We start from the raw sequence: 24,780 nt of genomic DNA on the forward strand, positions 1-24,780 counted from the left end.
TAGCCCTCGGAGATCTCTGCACTCCTCTAATTCTGGCCTCTTGATCATCCCTGATTTTAATCGCTCCACCGTTGGCAGCCGCACCTTCAGTTGCTGAGGGCCCTAAGCTCTGGCATTCCCTGTTGCTCCTTCTCCTTCAGGACGCTCCTTAAAAAAATTATCTCTGACCAAGCTTTTGGTCACCTGTCCTAATATCTCCTTCTGTGGCTCAGTGTTGATATTTGTTTGATATTCGCTCTGGTGATGCACCTTGGGATATTTTACTATATTAAAGGCGCTATATAAATGTACCTAAATTTCCCGCTGGGCCATTCAAACTGGGAAGGTACCCCCTCCCCCCAGCTCCCAATTCCCGCGCTGACAGCTGGGAATCGGCCTGTGCACTCGACCTCCATAGATGCTGCGCCATGGGTGAGGAGGGGGATGGAATTGGTCATTTCTCCTGCACCTGATTCTCATCAAAAATCCACCCCCCCCCCAATTCACCTGAAGGGGGCGTTTCTGTAACATCAGGTGAGGATTCTGTGATGCCCCCCATGGTGGAACAGCCTGTCAACTCTGACTCGAAGAAAGGGGAGGGGCTAATTAAGAAGAACCTTTATTTGTATAAAGACCTCTCCTGGTGCTGACAGTGATTCAGGGGGTCGGGGAGTGGGGGGGGGGGGGGGGGGTGCTCTGGGAATGCCATTCAGGGTGTGGGGAAACGTGCCGACTGTGGGGGAAGGGGGAAAGAGGGCACAGCCTGTTTGATCCGCTCGTTGGGATCACAGTAAGAGATTGCTCTCTCTGTCAGATCGTAATGACAGTAACTCAATAGCAGGCCAGGCTGTTACTTCCTGGAATGTGTCTGTCTTACTCTCCTACCTCTGACACAGCAATTCCACCAATCAGTCTCAGTGGGTAGGTCTCTTGAGGGAGTGCTGCACTGTCAGAGGGTCAGTACTGAGGGAGCGCTGCCCTGTCGGAGGGTCAGAACCGAGGGAGTGCTACACTGTCGGAGGGTCAGGACTGAGGGAGTGCTGCTCTGTCGGTGGGTCAGAACCGAGGGAGTACTGCCCTGTCGGTGGGTCAGTACTGAGGGAGTGCTGCACTGTCGGAGGGTCAGTACTGAGGGAGTGCTGCACTGTCGGAGGATCAGAACCGAGGGAGCGCTGCACTGTCGGAGGGTCACTACTGAGGGTCCTCTCTGCCCCCTGGGTGGATGTAACAGATCTCATGGGTGCTGTTTGCAGAAAGGCAAGGCTGTTCTCCTTGGTGTCTTGGTCAATATTTATCCCTCAACCAACATCACAAAATCAGATTACCTGGTCATTATCACACTGCTGATGGTGGGATCTTGCTGTGCACAAATTCTAAATTATACAACAGTGACTGCACTTCAAAAGTATTTGATTGGCTGTAAAGCATTTTTAATGTGCTGGGGAAATGCAGGTTAGTAGAAAGTGAATGAGCTGGAATTTGGGGTCATTTTATTCGGCGGCTCCTGTGATTACTCAACTGCTCTCGGCTGACTGACCCTGACCCCTGACCCCCTAACCCACTGTTTTATGTTGGCAGTTACTGAACCACCATGTGACCTGTGACCTTGTCCTGACGGACACACTGGTCAGCAGTTTGCTGCGGTGTCTGGTTGATACGTCCACTGTTGTCCGAATGTTGTCCATAAGAGGCCTGGGAAACGCTGCTGTCGGAGCATCTCACAAGGTAAAGCCCCCACACTGGGAATTATAAACATCACCCCCCCCAGTCACCCCCTCCCCTCCCCCCCCCCCCCCCCCCCCCCCCCCCCCAGTCACCCCCTCCTCCCCTCCATCACCCCCTCTCTTCCCCCCCCCAGTCACCCCCATCATCAGTGGCAGGCAGAGCATAGGGCAGAGTCTGTGGGGTTCGGGGGGGATGGAGTCGAGGAGTCTGGGGCAATGATCGGGCTCTGAGGTGAGGATTGGGGGTGAGAATGGGGGGGTGGTGGTAGGGATCTGGAGGAATGGTAAACAGACCATGGGGTGGAGGGGGGTGGATGGTAAGCGGGGGTGACGATAGTAAGCGGACTCTGGGGGGGGGGGTTAAGCGGACTCTCCGGGTTGGGGGGGGGATTTAAGCGGACTGTCTGGGGGAGGGGGGAGCGGACTCTCTGGGTGGTGGGATGGGGTTAAGCAGACTCTCTGGGGGAGGGGGGAGTGGACTCTCTGGGGGAGGGGGGTGGGGTTAAGCAGACTCTGGGGGAGGGGGGAGTGGACTCTCTGGGGGAGAGGGGGTGGGGTTAAGCAGACTCTGGGGAGGGGGGAGTGGACTCTCTGGGGAGAGGGGGTGGGGTTAAGCAGACTCTGGGGGAGGGGGGAGTGGACTCTCTGGGGGAGAGGGGGTGGGGTTAAGCAGACTCTGGGGAGGGGGGAGTGGACTCTCTGGGGGAGGGGGGGGAGTGGACTCTCTGGGGGAGGAGGGGGGGGGGTGTTAAGCGGACTCTCCGGGGGGGTGGGTTTAAGCGGACTCTGGGCTGATGCAAACTCTGTTGCTGTTCTGCAGATTCACAAATACTCGACCAAGCTGCTGTCGGCCATGATCGCTGGGATGGACGAGAAGGACGACCCTGAGGATCTGATCACACTCGAGGCCATGTCCGGTCTCTCGAAGGTCCTCGCACAGCTGGAGGAGACGAACGTGCAGCCAATCATCATCAACATTGCTCTCCGCATTCGCCCCTTCTTCGAGAAGGTGGGGGCCTGATACAGGAGGGGTGCAGGGTGCAGTGGGGCTGATACAGGAGGGGTGCAGGGTGCAGTGGGGCTGATACAGGAGGGGTGCAGGGTGCAGTGGGGCTGATACAGGAGGGGTGCAGGGTGCAGATACAGGAGGGGTGCAGGGTGCAGTGGGGCTGATACAGGAGGGGTGCAGGGTGCAGTGGGGCTGATACAGGGGTGCAGGGTGCAGTGGGGCTGATACAGGGGTGCAGGGTGCAGTGGGGCTGATACAGGGGTGCAGGGTGCAGTGGGGCTGATACAGGGGTGCAGGGTGCAGTGGGGCTGATACAGGAGGGGTGCAGGGTGCAGTGGGGCTGATACAGGAGGGGTGCAGGGTGCAGTCGGGCTGATACAGGGGTGCAGGGTGCAGTGGGGCTGATACAGGAGGGGTGCAGGGTGCAGTCGGGCGGGGTGGTTTGGTTGGCGTGGCTGTTGGGGAGAATGGAGTTAGGAGACAGAGTCTTGCAATAACTGCCCAACAATGTACACAGTGTCTGGACAGCTGTTACATTCGCTCCTTTTTATTCCTGCCCGAGACAGGTCAATATTCCAATGGCCTTTATCATTTTCTGTACCTGTTCACTAGTCTGTTGTGATTTCTGTACGCTGAACATTTTTAAGCTGCTGCTGCACCTCCACAATTCTCAGTCTCTCATCTTTTAGACAACGCTCTGATCCTACATCCAGAATCGATGATCTCTCACTTCTCCACTTTAAACTGCATCTGCCACAGTTTTGCCCAAGAACTCAATCTACTGTTTCTTTGAAACTTCCAGTTCCCAACTAGACTCTTTACTCTGTCTCCCAACTTGGTGTCATCAGCAAACCTGGATATACAACTCTCTATTCCTTCATTCAGGTCATTGATAAACATGGTGAAAAGTTGAGGCCCCAGGGGAACACACAAGTCATATCCTGCTAATGGGAATATAGACCCATTATCCCTACTCTCTGCCTCCTCGCCCACTCTCTTCACAAGTCAATGACTGTCTCCAATCACTGAGCTTTTATTTCTTGTTAACAATCTCGTGTTCTTCGTTACTGGAAGAGGTCTCGTGGTCCACTGACCAGGTGAGAGCAGGGCACTGGTTTGGCCTGTGAAGCCTTCTGTAGCTGAACAGTTGAGATGAAGGTTGACAGCTTGAGGTGGGGTAGGATGTCATTTTCCCTCTGCTCCTCCCCTACCCCAGGGGCCGTAGAGTCTGTGATCCTCCTCCTGTCCCCCGTCCTGCCAAATACATTTCTAAAGGGGATGCAGGAGCAGAGGGACCTGGGGGTATATGTACATAAATCATTGAAGGTTGTAGGGCAGGTTGCGAAAGTGGTTAATAAAGCATACAGGATGCTGGGCTTTATAAATAGCAGCACAGAGTATAAAAGCAAGGAAGTTATGGTGAACCTTGACAAAAACCCTGGTTCGACCTCAATTGGAGTATTGTGTCCAGTTCTGAGTGTTGCACTTCAGGAAGGATGTCAAGGCATTAGAGAGGGTGCAGAAAATATTCACGAGAATGGTTCCAGGGATGAGGAGCTTTAGTTCCGTGGATAGATTGGAGAAGCTGGGACTGTTTTCCTTGGAGGAGAGAAGATTTATAGGAGATTTGATAGAGGTGTTCAGAATCATGAGCGGTCTGGACAGAGTCGATAGAGAGAAACTGTTCCCATTGGCGGAATGATCCAGAACCGGAGAGCACTGATTTAAGGTGACTGGCAAAACAAACCGAGGCGACATGAGGAAAAATGTTTTTAGGCATCAGTGGCAAGGCCGGCATTTATTGTCTGTCCCTAATTGTCCTTGACAACTGAGTGACTTGCTAGGCCATTTCAGAGGGCAGTTAAGAGTCAACCACATTGCTGGAGTCAATTCCTTCCCTAAAGGACATTAGTGAACCAGATGGGTTTTTATGGTAATCGATGAGTTTCATGGCACCATTACTGAGACTAGCTTTCAATTCCAGATTTTTTAAAATGAATTAATTGAATGAAAATTCTATCAGCTGCTGTGGTGGGATTTGATCCCGTGTTCCCAGGATATCAGCCTGGGCCTCTGGATTACTAGTCCAGTGATATTACCACTACAAAGAACAGTACAGCACAGGAACAGGCCATTCGGCCCTCCAAGCCTGCGCCGATCTTGATGCCTGCCTAAACTAACACCTTCTGCACTTCCAGGGCCCATATCCCTCTATTCCCTTCCTATTCATGTATTTGTCAAGATGTCTCTTAAACATCGCTATCGTACCTGCTTCCACCACCTCCCCTGGCAGCAAGTTCCAGTCACTCACCACCCTCTGTGTAAAAAAAACTTGCCTCGCACATCCCCTCTAAACTTTGCCCCTCTCACCTTAAGCCTATGTCCCCTAGCAACCGACTCTTCCGCCCTGGGAAAAAGCTTCTGACTATCCACTCTGTCCATGCCGCTCATAACTTTGTAAACCTCTATCATGTCACCCCTCCACCTCCGTCGTTCCAGTGAAAACAATCCGAGTTTTTCCAACCTCTCCTCATAGCTAATGCCCTCCAGACCAGGCAACATCCTGGTAAACCACCTCTGTACCTTCTCCAAAGCCTTCACGTCCTTCTGGTAGTGTGACGACCAGAATTGCACGCAATATTCTAAGTGTGGCCTAACTATGGTTCTGTACAGCTGCAACATGACTTGCCAATTTTTATACTCTGTGCCCCGACCGATGAAGGCAAGCATGCCGTATGCCTTCTTGACTACCTTATCCACCTGCGTTGCCACTTTCAGTAACCTGTGGACCTGTACGCCCAGATCTCTCTGCCTGTCAATACTCCTAAGGGTTCTGCCATTTACTGTATACCTCCCACCTGCATTAGACCTTCCAAAATGCATTACCTCACATTTGTCCAGATTAAACTCTATCTGCCATTTCTCCGCCCAAGTCTCCAATCGATCTATATCCTGCTGTATCCTCTGACAATCCTCATCATTATCCGCAACTCCACCAACCTTTGTGTCGTCCGCAAATTAACTAATCAGACCAGCTACATTTTCCTCCAAATCATTTATATATACTACAAACAGCAAAGGTCCCAGCACTGATCCCTGCAGAACACCACTAGTCACAGCCCTCCATTCAGAAAAACACCCATCCACTGATGCCCTCTGTCTTCTGTGACTGAGCCAGTTCTGTAGCCATCTTGCCAGCTCACCTCTGATCCCGTGTGACTTCACCTTTTGTACCATTCTGCCATGAGGGACCTTGTCAAAGGCTTTACTAAAGTCCATATAGATAACATCCACTGCCCTTCCTTCAATCATCTTTGTCACTTCCTCAAAAAACTCAATCAAGTTAGTGAGATACAACCTCCTTTCACAAAACCATGCTGTCTCTCGCTAATAGGTTTGTTTGTTGCCAAATGGGAGTAAATCCTGTCCCGAAGAATCCTCTCTAATAGTTTCCCTACCACTGACGTAAGGCTCACCGGCCTATAACTTCCTGGATTATCCTTGCTACCCTTCTTAAACAAAGGAACAACATTGGCTATTCTCCAGTCCTCTGGGACCTCACCTGTAGCCAATGAGGATGCAAAGATTTCTGTCAAGGCCCCAGCAATTTCTTCCCTTGCCTCCCTCAGTATTCTAGGGTAGATCCCATCAGGCCCTGGGGACTTATCTACCTTAATGCTACGCCACTGTCTTCCCCCAAAAGCATTGGAATGCATTGCCTGAGAGTGTGGTGGAGGCAGATTTAATTGTGGCTTTCAAAATGGAATTAGATAACTATCGGAGGAGCAATGATCTGCAGGGATACAGGGACAGGCTGGGTGAGTGGGATTAGGTGAGTTGCTCTCGCAGAGAGTGGGCACGGACACAATCGGCTAAACGACCTCATTTGGTGCTGTGACCATTCTGTGACCTTGCTGAGTTGGTATTCTCTCCGCAGGATAAGGATCAGGTGCGGGCTGCGGCCTTCACAGTTTTCGGGAACCTCTCGCGGTTCGGAGATGGACAATCGAAAGCTGACTTTGTGGAACAGATTCACTCGAGTTTGGTCAGCTTATTACTGCATCTGAACGACAGCAGTGAGGAGGTGGTGAAGGTACCGTGGGGTGGAGGAGAGACGATGGGGGGGAAAGGCTTTGGAAGTAGGGGGTAGTGGAGAGAGACTCCGGGGATGGGAATGTGGTGTCGATATGCTGACCTCTCACCTCTGGAACAGCGGTTCACTTTTGGCCTTACTGACCACTTTTAGGTCTGGGACAAGCAGAACCCAGTTTGGTGTACATCAGGTAAACTGCCTGTACCGCATTGGAGTGACTGTAAATTGCTGTATTCTCAGAACCACCTTAAAATGTGGGGAAAATGTCAGACTGGAGCAGCTGAGTGTGCACTCTCAGGTTAACATTGAAACTGTGGGGACAGTGTAGAGGGAGCTTTACTCTGTATCTAACCCCGTGCTGTACCTGTCCTGGGAGTGTTTGATAGTTCAATGTAGAGGAAGCTTTATCTAACCTGCGCTGCCTCATTACTGTCTGCAAACTGAAAATTGTGCATCCAAAAAGCTTTTTGTTTGCAGTAGCTTTAAGCAGGTTGTTTCCCACTCGCACATCTGTCTGTCTCTTTCTCTCTCTTTCGATGTAGGCTTGTAAATTTTCCCTGCGTTTGATTGGCCCTTTGATGGGCTCGGACAATGTCAGTGCAATGTTTCAGAAACATCTGCTGGAGGAGGCGAACCTGCACTATGGGGAGTTCATCAACGACCTGGCCAAACACATTGTGAGTACTCCATTCAGATACAAACATCCAGGCTCTGAACAGGAGAAGGACAGTTAGCCCCTTCAACCTGTTGCACCATTCAATAAGATTGTGGCCGATCTGTGACCTAAGTGTCTCTATTCACCTTTATCCCAAATCCCTTAATACCTTTGGATAACAAATATCTATCAATCCCAGATTAACAGTTGATCGAGCATCAACCTAACCTGCCCACATTGAGAGTCCTACACTCCGATACAAACATCACAGGATAACCTGACCTCATCAAATCACCTTGTTGTGAGTTGAGACTGAGAGCCCACAGGCTGACTGAGGCCAGTTAAGCTGTTTCTTTCATCACAGGCCTATGCTGAATTAGCTGGTGGCTATCAGGGTATCAGTAGGGATGCTGTGGTAGTGTAGAGGATCATTGAGAACAAGATCTCATTTGCAATTTTCCCTCTCCAGATCAATGATTTCCCAGAGAAGATTAACTTCTACATAATGGGCAATGTCTCCTTCTTCAAGAGTACGTGGCCTGAGATTCGGGGAAATGCGGTCATGTTCACAGGTAAACCAGATCCTTCCAGGGAAAAGGGCTGGGTCCGTGTGTGGGGCATGGGGCGTAACACAGGGCAATGGCTGGGAAATATCCTTGTGCATGAATATCAACACTGGGGGTCTAATCGAGGGGTTCGGGGAGTTTATATATAGAATAACAGATACCCTGGAGTGAGTTACAGACTGGAATCTAATCGAGGGGTTCGGGGGTGTTTTATATCGAGAATAATAGATACCCGGGAGTGAGTTACAGACTGGAATCTAATCGAGGGGTTCGGGTGGTTTATATCTAGAATAACAGATACCCGGGAGTGAGTGGAAGGGAAGATGCACAGATTATTAAACTGTTACTGATTGTCATGAGTATATCTTTTGTCCTTTGCCAGGTAAGAGAAATATATTGAACAAAGTGGTTTAATGTTTGTGTTTTCCCAGGATTTCTCCTGGGGAATCTGTCTCAGACTGAGATTCAATCAGTTTCTCTGGAGCATGTGTGTGGAGGTGAGTAGAATAGTCTCTCTTTTTTGGTGATATCTGCTTCCCTTGCCAGCGAGTGCGTGCGAACAGTACATCATTCTTGATGTCATCGTTCACAAGACATTTATTGCCCATCCCTAATTGCACTTTAAGAAGGTATACACATAGGTGTGCCACTGCCCTCTGTATTACCCCTTGTGTGGGTATTTATAGGTATCTGTGGGTGTTTATACAGTGCAGAGGGAGATGCTGTAGTTATTGCTGAGCTGGAAGCATTAAGTGAGAGCAGCTGTTAGATCGGGAGCAGAGACTGTGAAAGCGAGACTCGGTCTCAGGCAGCAGAAAGGAGCCCAGTGCCTGTGATGATGGAGTCACCCTGGGGATTAAGTTGCCTTAGTTTCCTGCAGTCAATGAACGAATTGAAAGGAGTCCAGAGGAAGCAGAGGGAGAGGACGATGATGAGCTGATTTATGAGGCTGTCGGGACCTGTGAGCTGCGGCCGGGAGGAGTTCAGAGACAAGGTTTGTTCAATAAATCAGGAAGTTAATACAGATACTCTCCCAGGAGCAGAATTTAAAGTTTTCTCAAATTCATAATAAAAACAAACTACTGAAAAAATAACATTATTGTATGCTGGCTGCTCAGCCATTAACTCTTCTGTGGCACTGCGCCTGTTGCAAAATTCACCCCTTATCCTTCATCCCTCCCCCCCACTGCCACCTCATCGCTCCACCCTGGTAATTAGATAATTATCTGAAGAGAAAAAATTTGTAGGGCTACAGAGAAAAGGCGGGGGGAGTGGGACTAGCTGAGTTGCTCTTGCAGAGACATGATGGGCTGAATGGCCTCCTGTACTGTAACCATTCTGTGTGACTCTCATACTGGATACTGATGTAGAGGAGGGATGATGCGGGAATAAGACTGAGGTAGCTGAGCTCTTCCTAATAGAGGTGTGCATGTCAGTACTGTTCGTGTCAGTGGCTGACTGTGTTTAGAGATTCTCTAATGGGGCTGTTTCTCTTTCCCAGCTGTCATGATGCTCCTGCGTGATGCCATTCCCAGTGTCCGAATCAAAGCAGCCGAGGCTCTGAGTCTGCTCCACGAATTGTGAAAGCTTGTAGGATGGGATGAGGCATCTTCCTTCCTTCCTTCCCCAGCTCCACGGTGACTGGATTCTCTGGAGTCGTGTTTACAAAATTTGGCGGGAGGTGGGGTGCAAAGTGGAGAATCGGTGGCCGAGACCAAAGACTCTAATGGATGCAAATGTTACAACCCCCAGCAGTCCCTGGGTGTGGGATGGTTAGATGGGGTACATGGTTACGGTGCTGTTCATCACCTGTTGACAGTTGCTCGTGAACTCTAGTTCTCCTCTTGTCAAATTTTCTGTGAACTTTATAAATCCAGGGTTTGTGTGGTTGGTTGTATTGGAAGCTGCTATACTCACTTCTTCCCTCTCCAGCTCAGCCATTCATTCTAATTCTCTCCCATTCATACTCTGCTGCCAGCCCCAGGAATGTCCAGTGAAAGATCAGCCTTGGGACCGTGAGTTGCTCCTGGTTCAGTCTCTTACAGATTTACTCCCTGTGATTCTCACGTTCCTCCTTTGTGCGTCTGCCCCTGAATATATATTTTCTCTGCTGAAGGGGCTGAATCTGGCTGGGGTGCACTGATGACTCTGCTGAAGAGGCCACACACTCAAAAGGCTGTAGGTTAGTGACACCTGGGGTTATCACACCCATCCCTTGTACTTTCCCAGCAAGGTAGCCTGGACTGGGAGCCATGGCTACTTCAACATCCCCCCCCCCTCTACCCTGCCTCAGACACTGAAGCAAACTGTAGTCACCTGAGCTGGGTTGAGGTCTCTTGGACCAGAAGGGCAAAAAGCTTCCTGCACCAGTGACCCCCTTGGGGGGGGGGGGGGGGGAAAAGAGTGTATATGTCAGATAATAGAGTCCATCGATGGTATTTACCCCATTGTCTGAAATCGTGCAATTGGTGAATGGAGTGAAAAGGGTAGGTAAAAATATATTTTTGGGGCTTTTCAATAGTGAGATCCCAAATTAATCCCTTGGTATAATTGTGCCTTCCATACTGTCTCATTCCTTATGCCATCCCAGCAGTCCTTGTGCACGGTCTCCTCAAACTCCTGCCTTGCCACAAATGATTCAGCACCTTCCAGCTTGCATCAAGTTCCCGTAGTCCTCCCCTCCAGGCTCTGTTATCATGGTGATGCTGCTGTGTTTGTTTTCCAGTTGTACATTTACTTTGTTCTCAATCATTCTGGTATATAAAAAAAATTTGTCAAAACATTTGTCGCAACAACAAAAAAAGCAAGTTAAGCTAGAGTGAATTCAAATACAGGTTTGTGCTGGTACCAACCAAAACCCATCCGCAAGATTCAGCTACAATGGAAACAAAACTACAAGTGGCTGATCAGTGAAAACCTCAGGCTCATAATGTGACCGTTTATCTGGTCAGGGTTCCCTTACATTACACCACCAGCAGGCCCACTTTCAGTAGAAGCCTCAACCTATGAACAAGGCTGAAGCTGCTGACTGTTGGGAGATGGGTGACGACAGACTGCCTCTGTCTATTAGGATCACAGTGTCTGTCCCTCGGTCTCTAGTAGACAACATGCTTCATCTGGTGAGCTATCCCGAAGTTTGCTGCCACCTATTTCCCAAATAAGGAGTGATGGCTGCCCCATTGGAATGCCCAGTATATATAGAATGATTGAGATTGGGTTCATGGTTATAAGGAGCTGCCTCTAATGCTGATGGACCAGAGGGGACTTTACTCTAAAGCCCCCTACTTTTAAAAGCTGCCTCAGCTGCCAGGCCCGATCTATAGCATGTTAGATCATCATAGGGGAAAATTAAAATTTGAACAAGTGGGATTTGATGAGCACCTTTATATTTTCTCTTACTCACAGGGAAACTAGTGACAGGTTTACCAGCTCCAACTATTAGAATAGTTACACAGAAGATTTTGAATTGTCTGGCATGGATTTTGAATGTTTAATTGAATTGAATCTGACTGGAGGTGGTTCACAGATGTGTCTTTAATACTGCCTGAATGTAGCATCAATGTAAATCACAGTGGAAATATGGTACATAATTATACAAAGATTTAAAATGTATATCTGATTTAAAAACATCTATTTTAAACTGTGTTTTATTCTCTCATTAGCTGGAATCACCCATTACAATCAGGGCTTTAAGAAGGATGTCAGGCCTCGCAAAGGAGAATTTGCTAGAATGGTACCAGTGCATGAGGGAGAGACTGGGAGATTTAATAGAGGTGGTCAGAGTTAATAAGGAATAGTTTCCACGGTGGGAGAAATCAATTGGCAAAAAAACAGAGGTAAGACCATTTAATTTAATTTTTTTTATTCTGTGGGATGTGGGCGTCACTGGCAAGGCCAAAATTTGTTACCCGTCCCTAATTGCCCTTGAACTGAGTGGCTTGCTAGGCCATTTCAAAGGGCAGTTAAGAGTCACATGGGCCAGACCAGGTAAGTACAGCAGATTTCCTTCCCTAAAGGACATTAATGGTTGATGATAATTTCATGGCACCATTACTGAGACTAGCTTTCAATTCCACCAGCTGCTATTGTGGGATTTGAACCTGTTTCCCAGGACCTCTGGATTTCTATTACCAGTGCTGCATGTCATAAGGTAGGATTCACTGCCTGTGAGGTTGGTGGAAGCAGATTCAATAACGAGCAGAGAATTGAATAAATAGTGGTAGAGGGAGCAGTTGGCAGGACTATGGGGAAAGGGCTGGAGTGTAAAACTAATAGCTGTTTCAAAGAACCAGCCCAGGTAGAATGGGCTCAATTCTGTGCTGCTGTAATTGAAACTTGTATCCTTTAAACTTAGTTTCTGTAGTGTAATGGTTATTAACTGGACTAATAATTGAGAGAACAAGCTCAAATTGCACGGTGACAATACAAGAATCTAAAAAGCTGGTGACCATGAAGCAGCCAATAATATCCTTTAGGGAAGGAAATCTGCTGTCCTTTCCTGATCTGGCCTACATGTGACTCCAGCAATGTGATTGACTTAACTGCTCTCTGAAATGGCTGAGTAATAAATGCCTCATCAGTAGTGCCCACAACCTGTGAATGAATAAAAAAAAAAGGCAAGGTGGGAGGGGACCCCCCCAGCAGGGGAGAAAGCTGGAACAGACATTGCTCAGGTCAGGTATAGGTGGGAGAAGGCAATGGAGAACTCTGGAGTAAACTGGCACTAACTGTAGGCAGTACTTCGCTAGCCTAACAAGAGAAGAGGGTGGTTCTGGACTTGGTTTAAGGGAATGAAGCTGGGCAGGTGGATCAGTGGCAGAACATTGCAGTGCTAGTGATCAGAATCGTGTGGGGCGGCACAGTGGTTAGCACTGCAGCCTCACAGCTCCGGCGACCCGGGTTCTGCCTGTGTGGAGTTTGCAAGTTCTCCCTGTGTCTGCGTGGGTTTCCTCCCACATGCCAAAGAAGTCAGGTTGATAGGTAAATTGGCCATTATAAATTGCCCCTAGTATAGGTAGGGAAAATATAGGGACAGGTGGGGATGTGGTAGGAATATGGGATTAGTGTAGGATTAGTATAAGTGGGTGGTTGATGGTCGGCACAGACTCGGTGGGCCGAAGGGCGTGTTTCAGTGCTGTATCTCTAAATCTAACTGAATTCTTTTAAAAGATAAATTGAGTAAAAGGTTTAAATTGGGGAAAGGCCAATTTTACTAAGCTGAGATGTGATTTGGTAAATATGGACCGAAAACAGCTACTTGAAGGTGACGGGGCAATGGGAGGCATTCAAGGAGGAGGTTCAGAGAAAGTATGTTCCCACAAAGAAAAAAAGATGGGACTCAAATCTAGGCTGCCTGGATGTCAAAATGTATAAAGTAGGATAAGACAAAAAAAAAAGCTTATGTCAGATACTGAGGGCTCAATACTGCAGAAAGCCTAGGAAGTGCAGGGGTGAAATTGAGAATAAAATTAGGAAAGCAAAGACAGCAGGAAAATATGTTGGCAATTGAAATCAAGGAAAACACTAGGCTGTTTTTATAAATACATAAAGAGCAAGAGGATGGTCAATTAAAGACCAAAAAGGTAACGTGTGTGTGGAGGCACAAGACATGTTAATGAATACTTTGTGTCTGTTTTCACAAAAGAAAGGGACAAAGCAAACTTTATAGTTGAGGAGGAAGAGTGTGAAATATTGGATCAAAGAAAGGGAAAATATTAAGGTGTTAGCAGCTTTGAAAATGGATAAATCACCAGCCTTGGATGAAATGTATTTTAAGGGAAGAGTGGAGGCTCTGCCCATTTTCCAATCCTCTCTGGGTACAGGTGTGGTGCTGGAGGACTGTTAATATTGTACAAAAAAGGATAGACAGAGTAATTACAGACCAGTCAGCCGAGCTTTGGTGGTGGGCAAATTACAAAAAAATTGAAACATGGTATAAATTGTCATTTAGAGGGGCACGGATTAATGGAGTTGATAAGGGAAAGTTATGTCTAACAACTGAATTTTTTGAGATAAGGAGGAAGCTTGCTGAGGATAGAATGTTAGTAGTCAACATAGATTTTAGCAAGGCCCCACATGGCAAATGGATCAGTAAATTACAAGCTATGGGATCCATGGGAAAATGGCAAGTTGGATCCAAAATTGGCTCAGTGGCAGGAAGCAAAGGGTGTTTCTTGGGGTGCCTCAGGGCTCAGTACTGGATCCCTTGCTGTTTGTGGTAGAAATCAACAATTTAGACTTGAATAGGAGGCATGATTAAAAATATGAAAATTGGCCATGTGTTTGAAAGGAAGGAATCTATAGAAGTGTGAGGTTATGCATTTGGGGGGGGAAGACACAAATGGTAGGATTCTGAACAGTGGGATCATGGAGTGTATTTATATAGATTTCTAAAGGCAACAGGATGAGAAGGTGATTAAGAAGGTATATAGGATACTTTTGTTTATTGGCTGAGGTCTAGAGATTAGGCTAGATAGAACTGTACAGTTTTAGTCACTGCATTACAGGAAGGATGTGATCACATTAAACAGGGAACAGAAGAGACTTGAGGATCTTGCCAGGAATGGAGAACACTGAAGAAGCTTGACAACATCCAGGACAAAGCAGCCCACTTGACTGGCACCCCATGCACAAACATTCACTCCCTCCACCACCAACACACAGGGCAGCAGTGTGTACCATCTACAAGATGCATTGCGGTGTTTCCCCCAGTGAATTATCCTGCTTTTGACCCACAAGGGCTCAGCAATCAAATGATGACACAGCATATTGAGATGGTAATGCTTGGGAAATTACAAGTAAAATTTTTTTTAGTTCTTGAAGTAAATGAAGCAATTGGATTGAGAGCATTTCACTGGATTTATTTTGACCTTATTTCTGGTCAAATACTGTCCTATCAGCCAAGGGCACAGGGAAGAAGTCACTGGCCATCTCTGTCCCACACTGGGGAGTGGAAAGTGTGTAAAATATGAAAAAGAATCTTTGTTGAAGAATGATGGTGCGTGCAATCCTGGCAGGGAATGCCTGCTCTGGGAAGGACAGCAGCAAGCCAATGAGTGGCTGAATGTTATGTGAAGAGGCGGATGGTGCTGTCAGCTCCCGAGGAGAAGAGCCAGGGCTGGCTGGGGTGGAAGGTCACATCCAACACCCCCAGGTCTTGTGTGATTTCATGGCCTCTCAGCAGCTTCACGGGGACAATCAATGGGTTCTGGAGCAGGTCACTGAAAGCAAAAGAAAGTTTACATTTAAAAACATTTGTGCAAATGAAAAGTTTTCTCCCCTGTTGGCAATGATTAGCAACTTGTGCAGTTTTGCAGGAACCAGTGGCCCTTTGGTGACTTAGAACATAGTAACAATAGAAACGTTATGGCACAGGAAGAGGCCATTCACCTCATCAAGCCTGTGCTTGCTGAAAGAAATAGCCACCCAGTTACAGCATTTCAGGTGCATGTCCAGGTACCTTTTAAATGAGTTGAGAATTTCTGCCTCCACCACCCTCTGGGTGAAAAAGTTTTTCCTCATGTCCTCTCTAATCCTTCTATCAATCACCTGAAATCTGTGTGCCTTGGTAATTGACCTCTCCGCTGGGGGAAACTGGTCCTTCCTCTCTACTCTTATCTAGGCCCCTCATAATTTTGTACACTTCAATTAAGTCACCCCTAGCCTATCTTTCCTCATAGTTGCAACATTCAAGCCCTGGCAACACTCTCATAAATCTCCTCTGAACTCTCTCCAGTGCAATTTCCTCCTTCCTGTAATGTGATCAGAACTGTATGCATTTTAACCTAACCAGCATTTTATACAGTTCCAGCATTACATCCCTGTATTCTATGCATAGAAACATTGACAATAGGAGGAGTAGGCCCTTTGAACCTGCTGCACCATTCATTCTGATCATCCAACTCAGTAATCTATTCCCCATATCCTGTGCTCCCTTTCGCCCCAAGAGCTATATCCAACTCCTTCTTGAAAACATTCCATATGCTTTCTTCACCCTCTATCTACGCCACCTGCAAGGACCTGTGGACATGCATTCCAAGGTCTCTCCCTTCTTCTACCCCTCTCAATAACCTCACATTGCTCTGGATTGAATTCCATTTGCCATTTTTCCATGCTCCCAACCAAACCATTGATATTCTGGAGTCTACAGCTATCCTCTTCACTATCAACTACACAGTCAATTTTTGTGTCATCTGAAAATTTCCCAATCATGCCTCCCACATTTAAGTCCAAATCATCAATATATACCACAAACAGCGAAGGACCCAACACTGAGCCCTGTGGAATGCCACTGGAAACAGCTTTCCATTCATAAAAACATCCGTCACTTTGCCAATTTTGGATCCAACTTGCCACATTCCCCTGTATCCCATGGGCTTTCATTTTTCTGACCAGTTTGCCATATGGGACCTTGTCAAATGCCTTACTAAAATCCATGTAAACCACATCCACTGCACTACTCTCATCATTCCTCCTCGTTACTTCCTCAAAAAATTCAAGTAAGTTAGTAAGTCACGAACTTTCCTTAATAAATCCTTGCCTTTCTAAGTAAACAGTTTATCCTATCTTGCCCAAGTAATGATCCCCGGTGCGTTCCAGCAAAATGTTCAACTGCAGATAGCATCACAGACAAGTCCGCAATAACCCTCACCAGATAGTGGCGAGCGGTTAGGAGCTGAGCCCTGGATGAATTTCTCTCTCCATAACCCAGGGGCTGCCAAGGCCAATTGTGGCACATGCACACCCTCAACCTGGCCAAGATCTGCAAATTCAGTGACGATCATGGATCAAATATGAGGGCTCAATACCACAACAGCCACAGCTATTTGGGGGAGAAGCTGGAATTGCAGGGATTTCTTACTTCGGGAAGGCAGCTGCCTGGGATGGGATGCATTCCATCTGGACTGGGTGACTTTTCTACTTGGAGGACTGCCAACCTCATCTATTTTTATTCTATCCAGTATCACTACTACCTCCTCCTTTGCTGCTACTTTAGCAGCATCCTCTTCTCTAGTGAAGACAGATACAAGGTCCTCATTTAGTGCCTGAGCCATGCCCTCTGCCTCCATGAGAAGATTTCCTTATTGGTCCCTAATCAACCCCCCACCCCCCCCCCCCCCTTTCACTACCCTTTTATTATGTGTTCAAGGAAGACTTTGGCTTCCCTTGCACATTACCTGCTAATCTAGTCTCATCCTCTATCTTTGCCCCCTTCCTTTTTTTTTAAGATGAGCTTTGTACTTTCTATATTCAGCTTGGTTCTCTATTGTACCATTAACTTTACATTAGTCATAAACCTCCCTTTTCACCTCTACATCTTTGGTCATCCAGGAAGCTCTAACTTTGGATGCCCTTCCTGTCCTCCTCATGGGATTGTGTCTACTGTGTCTGAAACATCTTTTTGAAGATCTCCCAAGGCCCAGTGATTTTTTTTTTTATTCCCATCTACCTGGGCAAGATCCCTTTTCAACTCGCTGAAGTTAGCCCTCCTCCAGCAAAATGATTTTTATGCTTGAGGGAGAGAGGCAGACAGCGAACAGCTCAGATGCACCCAGACATAGGGAGACACGGAGGGGGGAGGAAACAGATACACACACAGACAGAAGCACATGTGAGAGTGCGGGGGTGGAGAGAGATACAAACCTGTAAACCATTCCATGGCAGACAATGACTGTGCCATCGTCAGATGCTGAGGCGAACAGTGGGTAATGTTTGTGGAAAGCTACTCCTCGCAGAGCTTTCTTGTGATGCCTGTCAACAAAATAATAAATAAATGGAGGCATTAAATTAAACATTCAGGTATCCAGTCTCTAGCACTCAGAGGGAATATCAGTGTTGTGAAGTACCTGTCACAGATTGACAGGGTGACACAAGCTCTTAGTCAGTGGGTCACTATCCTGCAATTACCAATCTAACAGCACAATGGGAACCCCAGCACAACATGGACTGCAATGGTTCAGGGAGAAGGCCCACCACCAGCTTCCCAGATAATTAGGGGTGGGTAATAAATGCCAGCTTTGCTAGTGATGTTCACATTAAAGGCCTGTTACCCGACGTGTTGGGTTTGGGTTTGGGTTGGGCCGGACACGCACAGTACTCCACAGACTGAGTCTGCGCAGTGAGCGTCGCTATGACATCATCGCGCTCATGCTGCACCTTCCATTCCATCCAAAAGTGGCAAGTACAATGAGTGCACTATGGTCAGGTCAGGTGCGGGGAAAATAAAGGGAAGGACTCTGGCTGGGTCAGGTTCGGGTCCAACATGGTTCTGTCGGGTTTTTTTTTCAAGACCCGAGCAGGCCTTTAGCAAATAGAGTTTAAAAAAAAGCAAATTGCAATCACAAGGTCCCACCAGAGTGTAACAGAATGGCCTTTCTGTTCATCCTACAGTGAATATCCACATCTCTTCAGAGAGTGTGTGCTTCTGCCTTAACTCCACAGCCCTTAGTAACTTTTTAAAAAATTCATTCATGGGATGTGGGCGTCACTTGCCAAACCAGCATTTATTGTCCATCCCTAATTGCCCTGAGAAGGTGGTGGTGAGCTGCCTTCTTGAACCGCTGTAGTCCGTGTGGGGTAGGTACACCCACAGTGCTGTTAGGAAGGGAGTTCCAGGATTTTGACCCAGTGACAGTGAAGGAACGGCGATATAGTTCCAAGTCAGGATGGTGTGTGACTTGGAGGGGAACTTGCAGGTGCTGTTGTTCCTATGCATTTGCTGCCCTTGTCCTTCTGGGTGGTACAGGTCACAGGTTTGGAAGGTGCTGTCGAAGGAGCCTTGGTGAGTTGCTGGGGTGCCAATCAAGCGGGCTGCTTTGTCCTGGATGGTCATAGTCATAGATAGAGACAGCACTGAAACAGACCCTTCGGCCCAGCAAGTCTGTGCCGACCAACAACCACCCATTTATACTAATCCTACGTTAATCCCACATCCCCACCCATTCTCCTACCACCTACCTACCTACACTAGGGGCAATTTACAATGGCCAATTTACCAATCAACCTGCAAGTCTTTGGCTATGGGAGAAAACTGGAGCACCCGGTGGAAACACACGCAATCACAGGGAGAACTTGCAAACTCCACACAGGCAGTGCCCAGAACCGAATCCGGGTCGCTGGAGCTGTGGTGCTAACCACTGTGCCGCCCTGGTATCAAGCTTCTTGAGTGTTGTTGGAGCTGTATCCATCCAGGCAAGTGGAGAGTTTTCCATCACACTCTTGACCTTTGTGTCTAGTAGATGGTGGACAGGCTTTGGGGAGTCAGGAGGAGAGTTACTCGCCGCAGGATTCTTAGCCTCTAACCTGCTCTTGTAGCCATATGGCTACTCCAGTTGAGTTTCTGGTCAATGGTAACCCCCAGGATGTTGAAAGTGGGGGATTCAGTGATCGTAATGCCATTGAATGTCAAGGGGAGATGGCTAGGTTCTCACTGCCTGGCATTTGTGTGGCACGAATGTTACTTGCCACTTGCCTGCCCAAGCCTGGATATTGTCCAGGACTTGCTGCATTTCTACACGGACTGCTTCAATATCTGAGGAGTCACGAATGGTGCTGAACATTGTGCAATCATCAGTGAAAATCCCTACTTCTCACCTTATGATTGAAGAAAGGTCATTGATGAAGCAGCTGAAGATGTTTGGGCCTAGGCCACTACCCTGAGGAATTCCTGCAGTGATGTCCTGGGACTGAGATGATTCACCTCCAACAACCATCTTCGCTTGCACGATGTATGACTCCAACCAGTGGAGAGTTTTCCCCGATTCCCTTTGACTACAGTTTTGCGAGGACTCATTGATGCCATACTTGATCAAACACTGCCTTGATGTCAAGGGCAGTCACTCTCACCTCACCTCGAGTTCAGCTCTTTTGTCCATGTTTGAACCAAGGCTGTAATGAGGTCAGGAGCTGAGTGGCCTTGTCGGAACCCAAACTGAGCGTCACTGAGCAGCTTACTGCTCAGCAAGTGCCGCTTGATGGGCACTGTCGACGACACCTTCCATCACTTTACTGATGATTGAGAGTAGACTGATGGGGCAGTAATTGGCCGGGTTGGACTTGTCCTGCTTTTTATGTACAGGACATACCTGGGCAATTTTCCACATTGCCAGGTAGATACCAGTGGTGCAGCTGTACTGGAACAGCTTGGCTAGGGACGCGGCAAGTTCTGGAGCACAGGTCTTCAGTACTATTGCCGGAATATTGTCAGGGCCCATAGCTTTGGCAGTATCCAGTGCCTTCAGTCATTTCTTGATATCACGTCGAGTGAATCAAATTGGCTGAAGTCTGGCATCTGTGATGCTGGGGACTTCAGGAGGAGGCCGAGATGGATCATCAACTCGGCGCTTCTGGCTGAAGATTGTTGCAAATGCTTCAGCCTTACCTTTTGCACTGATGTGCTGGGGGCCCCCATTGAGGATGGGGATATTTGTGGAGCCACTTCCTCTAGTTAGTTGTTTAATTGTCCACCACCATTCACGACTGGATGTGGCAAGACTGCAGAGCTTAGATCCGATCTGTTGGTTATGGGATCACTTAGCTCTGGCTATTGCGTGCTGCTTGGCAAGCAAGTAGTCCTGGGTTGTAGCTTCACCAGGGTGACAGCTCATTTTGAGGTATGCCTGGTGCTGCTCCTGGCATGCCCTCCTGCACTCTTCATTGAACCAAGGTTGGTCCCTGGCTTGATGGTAATGGTAGAGTGGGGGATATACTGGGCCATGAGGTTACAGATTGTGGTTGAGTACAATTCTGCTGCTGCTGCTGATGGCCCACTGCGCCTCATGGATGCCCAGTTTTACATTACTGGATCTGTTCGAAATCTATCCAATTTAGCATGGTGGTAGTGTCACATAACACGAAGGAGGTTATCCTTAACGCGAAGGCGGAACTTCTTCTCCACAAGGACTCATCAGTGGTTACTCCTACCAATACTGTCATGGACAGATGCATCTGCGTCAGGCAGACTGGTGAGGACGAGGTCAAGTATGGTTTTCCCTCACCACCTGCCGCATACCCAGTCTAGCAGCTATGTCCTTTAGGACTTGGCCAGCTCGGTCAGTAGTGGTGCTACCACTTGGTGATGGACATTGAAGTGCCCCACCCAGAGTACATTCTGTGCCCTTGCCACCCTCGGTGCTTCCTCCAAGTGGCGTTCAACATAGAGGAATACTGATTCATCAGCCAAGGGAGATGGTAGGCGGTAATCAGCAGGAGGTTTACTTGCTCATGTTTGACTTGATGCCATGAGACTTCATGGGGTCTGGAGTTGATGTTGGGGACTCCCAGGGCAACTCCCTCCCTACTCTGTACCGCCACCTCTGCTGGGTCTGTCCTGCTGGTGGGACAGGACATACTCGGGGATGGTGATGGCAGTGTCTGCACAGTAACTAAAACACATCAACAAACTCGCTCGTGCACACTGACACACGTGCACCGGAAGTAGACCAATCTCTCTGAAATCCCCTAACCGCATGAGATGAAGGAATCGAAAGGCTTAAGTTGGTGGTACTGAAAGGGGAAAATAAAGCTCCACCTCAGCACAACCCTCACTTTATCAATCTGGTAATGCTGTATCCAAACTCAAGATTGGTTTAACCTATCCTGAACCGCAGCTGGCATCACAGCACAGGCACACCTCATCCAGACACCACGACAGGGCAGGATTGGGAACCCTGCACCTTATTTCCCCACCTCCCTCATCCAGGCATCAATTTCAATGGCATTCTGTTGCCATAGACCGCAGTTAGTAGATGGCAGGTCTAGCTCAGTTTGCTGAACACCATCCACCACCAGCCAGCCCCAGGGGAACCCTCTGGCAAATACCACTCCTGCGGTTCTGGTTAAACAAACACTGACCTGAGCACTTTGTAAGGCTTGGTGGAGAGATCCAGGTCGAACCAGGCCAGACGACTGTCATAACTTCCACAGATCACATTATCACCTTTGAACACATTCAAAACCAGTAATTAAGCGTCAGCACACAGGGAAGAGACAAGTGACGAAGAAAGATTAGTAAACTCTGGAGCCTGGAGCAGAGCTTGGGGAAGGGGGTGGGGTGCTATACAGAAACAGAGGATATTAATTAGAACAAAAAAAGACCAACCCTACATCAATGTGTCAAGTGAAACCACGACTACAGGATAGGAATACAGAAACAGGAGGCCATTCAGCCTGTTCTGCCATTCAATTAGATCATTGCTGATCAGTACATCAACTTCTTTACCTTAGTTCCATAGCCCTTAATAACTGCACCTACCAAAAATCTATCGTTGGCAGTCTTGAAAGGATAAGGGTGAAAACTTGTGAAAGGCAGGTTTAGAGCTGGTAACAGGAAACTTGGCCCCTCACACACACAACGATCGATACCTGGAACAGTCTCCTGATAGGGCAGTGATAAGGTAGGTGGATACTGTGATAGCTGGGAGAGGGCTATAGGTTTCTATGGAAACGTGAGCTCAATGGGCTGCCGTGGATGAGGATCTGCAAGTATGGAAATGTTGGGCCCAATCACAAAATACCACTACTCTGCCCATCATCAGAACAAACTCCTCCCTAACTCCACATAACATTTACCCACAATTACACAGTCCTTACCTTGGTGGAGTGGGACCCTTTCACCTCCCTGACACCTTTGTATTCCAGTATAGCTAACAGGCTATGCAAATATAACAGATGATGTCACACTATGGGGCAGGTGGCCATTTTCAGCAGGGTCCAGGGACTGATGGGGACAAGAAACAAAAAGGAGGAAACCCATGATTTTATTGATGGCTTCAGAGCTCAGGACATGAGGTTACCCTTTAGAAAGGTCAATACTGGGAAACAGATGCGGAACTGGAGGGAGCAACCAGGACAATTCCAATTCAGAGACATTTAAGTTGTGAGAAGTTAAGGAACTGGGCTAAAAGTTCAGTATTAGATTCCCTTTTTTAAAAAAAAACACAGCTGGTCACCATTGAAAATTCTCTTAGAAGGGAGAAAATTATCAGATGCTCTGAGAGCAGGTCAGTCACAGACTAAATGAATCTCAGTCCGACAGCTACATTGCCACATTGATCAACAAGATGACATCGAAACATTTCACTTTCTCAAGTTAAACAGGATTATCTCCAGTCAGTTTGTTTAGCTCCCTTACAGAATGGTTAGTACCTCAACTGGCAGGACAGTTCCCTCGGACAAGATGATCAGATGACTCACCCCCAGGGTGTATGGCCATGCTCGACACCCACTTGCAGTTGGCCATCAGTTTCTTGGTGAGTTCCTGCTTGAGGAGGTTGTATACACGGACGTAGCGTTGTGTGGCCACAAAGAAAAATGGCCTAATAGGATGGAAGAGGACGCATTGCACCATGCCTTTGTTCTTACGGAAGGGGTTCTGACTCCGACGCTTGCTCAACTGGTGGATGAGAACCTGTGCGTTGCCGTTGTCTGGGATAACTGTTGCCAAATAATCGCCCTTCCCATGCCAGGTCACTTGTTTTACCAGCTGTTGAAACAAAACACAGGAAAGAGAGCAGGGAGTCACCCTGTGAAAATTGCACTAATATGGTACAGTGGGCCAGCAGCTATTCAACCAGACAAGCAACCCAGAAGGCACAAGTTCAGATCTTACCCTGCAAGTTAAATTCAACAAATCTGATCATTTGTGGCTCGTTCAAGAAAATAAAGGACCATGAAAAACCCAACTGGGGAGGGAAGCTGCCAGCCCGTGAGCCCAGTCTCATGCCAAGTGGTAGACTCTTAATCCTAAATTTGCATTCCCTTGAGTTTACATAGGAATTTGAGGTGGCTATTCAGTCCTTCAAGCCAGTTCCACACTTGAATTAGGTCCTGGCTGACCTGTACCGCAATCTCATTTACCTGCCTTGGTTCCATATCCATTACTAATCTCATAGAACTAAAATCTAATCGACCTCAGTCTTGATCGCAGAATCACCGGCCTTTTGCGGCGAGTTCCAGATTCCCATTACACTTTGTGTGAACGAATGTTCCCTGATTTCACTCCCGAATGACCCAATCTTAAGTTAAGCCCCCTTCTGGCTTGCCGCAATGGAGAAAATCGTTTTTCGCTACGTACCCTAACATTCCTTAAAAGTTTTAAACAGCTCAATTTGGATCAGGGTTGTCAAACATCAGGTGGATTCTGCCCTTGGTGTGCTGTCTCTCCTGGGCATGACTTTTCACAGCCTGGGAGACCTGATCTTTAAAATTTTGCACAGCTGATTAGGCAGCTGAAAAACAAACAACTAATCGTAGCTTTCACCACTGATTTTTTTTTTTCATACAAACTGCGACCCTTCTTTGTATTTTAAAATTGATATAACGCTGATTTCAGGCAGCCACCAGGGACGCCTATACACAGTAAGGACCAATATGATGCAACTGTGGTGCCAGCACAGATTAGGTACAGGATTCCTTGCCCAGAAATTGACATTTTGTGCCAAATAAATGGGTATAACGCAGACCAATTTCTACTTCACTATCCCCAAATACCTCTTGCTGAACGTAGCCCACACCAAGTGCCAGGCTGTCAAATCAGACCCACTATGTAACTTGAGTTTGATGTCCCCGATTTGCAGGATGATCACAGCCTCACACCCACTTCTCTTTTACTCCACGGTGCTCATCAGTTCTTGGACTGGGAAACTGAGGTGGCAGGTGAAAGTATAGGTGTACTAGGTAGAACAGTCATAGTAAGTTTGTATAATATATGTATACCCATGTATTAGCTCTCAATCTGCAATGGTTACACAGGGTCA

At 47.6% G+C, this 24,780-nt stretch overlaps 2 protein-coding genes across 2 annotated transcripts in view; one reads left to right on the forward strand and one right to left on the reverse strand.

Annotated features, from left to right (window-relative positions):
• LOC137381115 (maestro heat-like repeat-containing protein family member 1) overlaps positions 1-11,655 on the forward strand; it is a 124,674-nt gene extending 113,019 nt beyond the window's left edge. Inside the window, exons 2-8 of the mRNA XM_068053507.1 lie at positions 1,558-1,704; positions 2,524-2,712; positions 6,650-6,805; positions 7,348-7,482; positions 7,930-8,032; positions 8,458-8,523; positions 9,528-11,655. Of these exons, the coding sequence (XP_067909608.1) occupies positions 1,558-1,704; positions 2,524-2,712; positions 6,650-6,805; positions 7,348-7,482; positions 7,930-8,032; positions 8,458-8,523; positions 9,528-9,610 (879 nt within the window). The 3' untranslated portion in view covers positions 9,611-11,655. The remainder of the gene's footprint in view (positions 1-1,557; positions 1,705-2,523; positions 2,713-6,649; positions 6,806-7,347; positions 7,483-7,929; positions 8,033-8,457; positions 8,524-9,527) is intronic.
• Positions 11,656-13,183: 1,528 nt separating this feature from the next.
• The window catches only part of bop1 (BOP1 ribosomal biogenesis factor), a 200,650-nt gene continuing 189,053 nt past the window's right edge, over positions 13,184-24,780 (reverse strand). The window contains exons 13-16 of the mRNA XM_068015856.1: positions 23,219-23,507; positions 21,878-21,962; positions 17,669-17,776; positions 13,184-15,246 (exon numbers count right to left, since the gene is read on the reverse strand). Of these exons, the coding sequence (XP_067871957.1) occupies positions 15,093-15,246; positions 17,669-17,776; positions 21,878-21,962; positions 23,219-23,507 (636 nt within the window). The 3' untranslated portion in view covers positions 13,184-15,092. The remainder of the gene's footprint in view (positions 15,247-17,668; positions 17,777-21,877; positions 21,963-23,218; positions 23,508-24,780) is intronic.

The sequence above is a fragment of the Heterodontus francisci genome, chromosome 2 (assembly GCF_036365525.1).
Source record: "Heterodontus francisci isolate sHetFra1 chromosome 2, sHetFra1.hap1, whole genome shotgun sequence".
Taxonomy (NCBI): Eukaryota; Metazoa; Chordata; class Chondrichthyes; order Heterodontiformes; family Heterodontidae; genus Heterodontus; species Heterodontus francisci.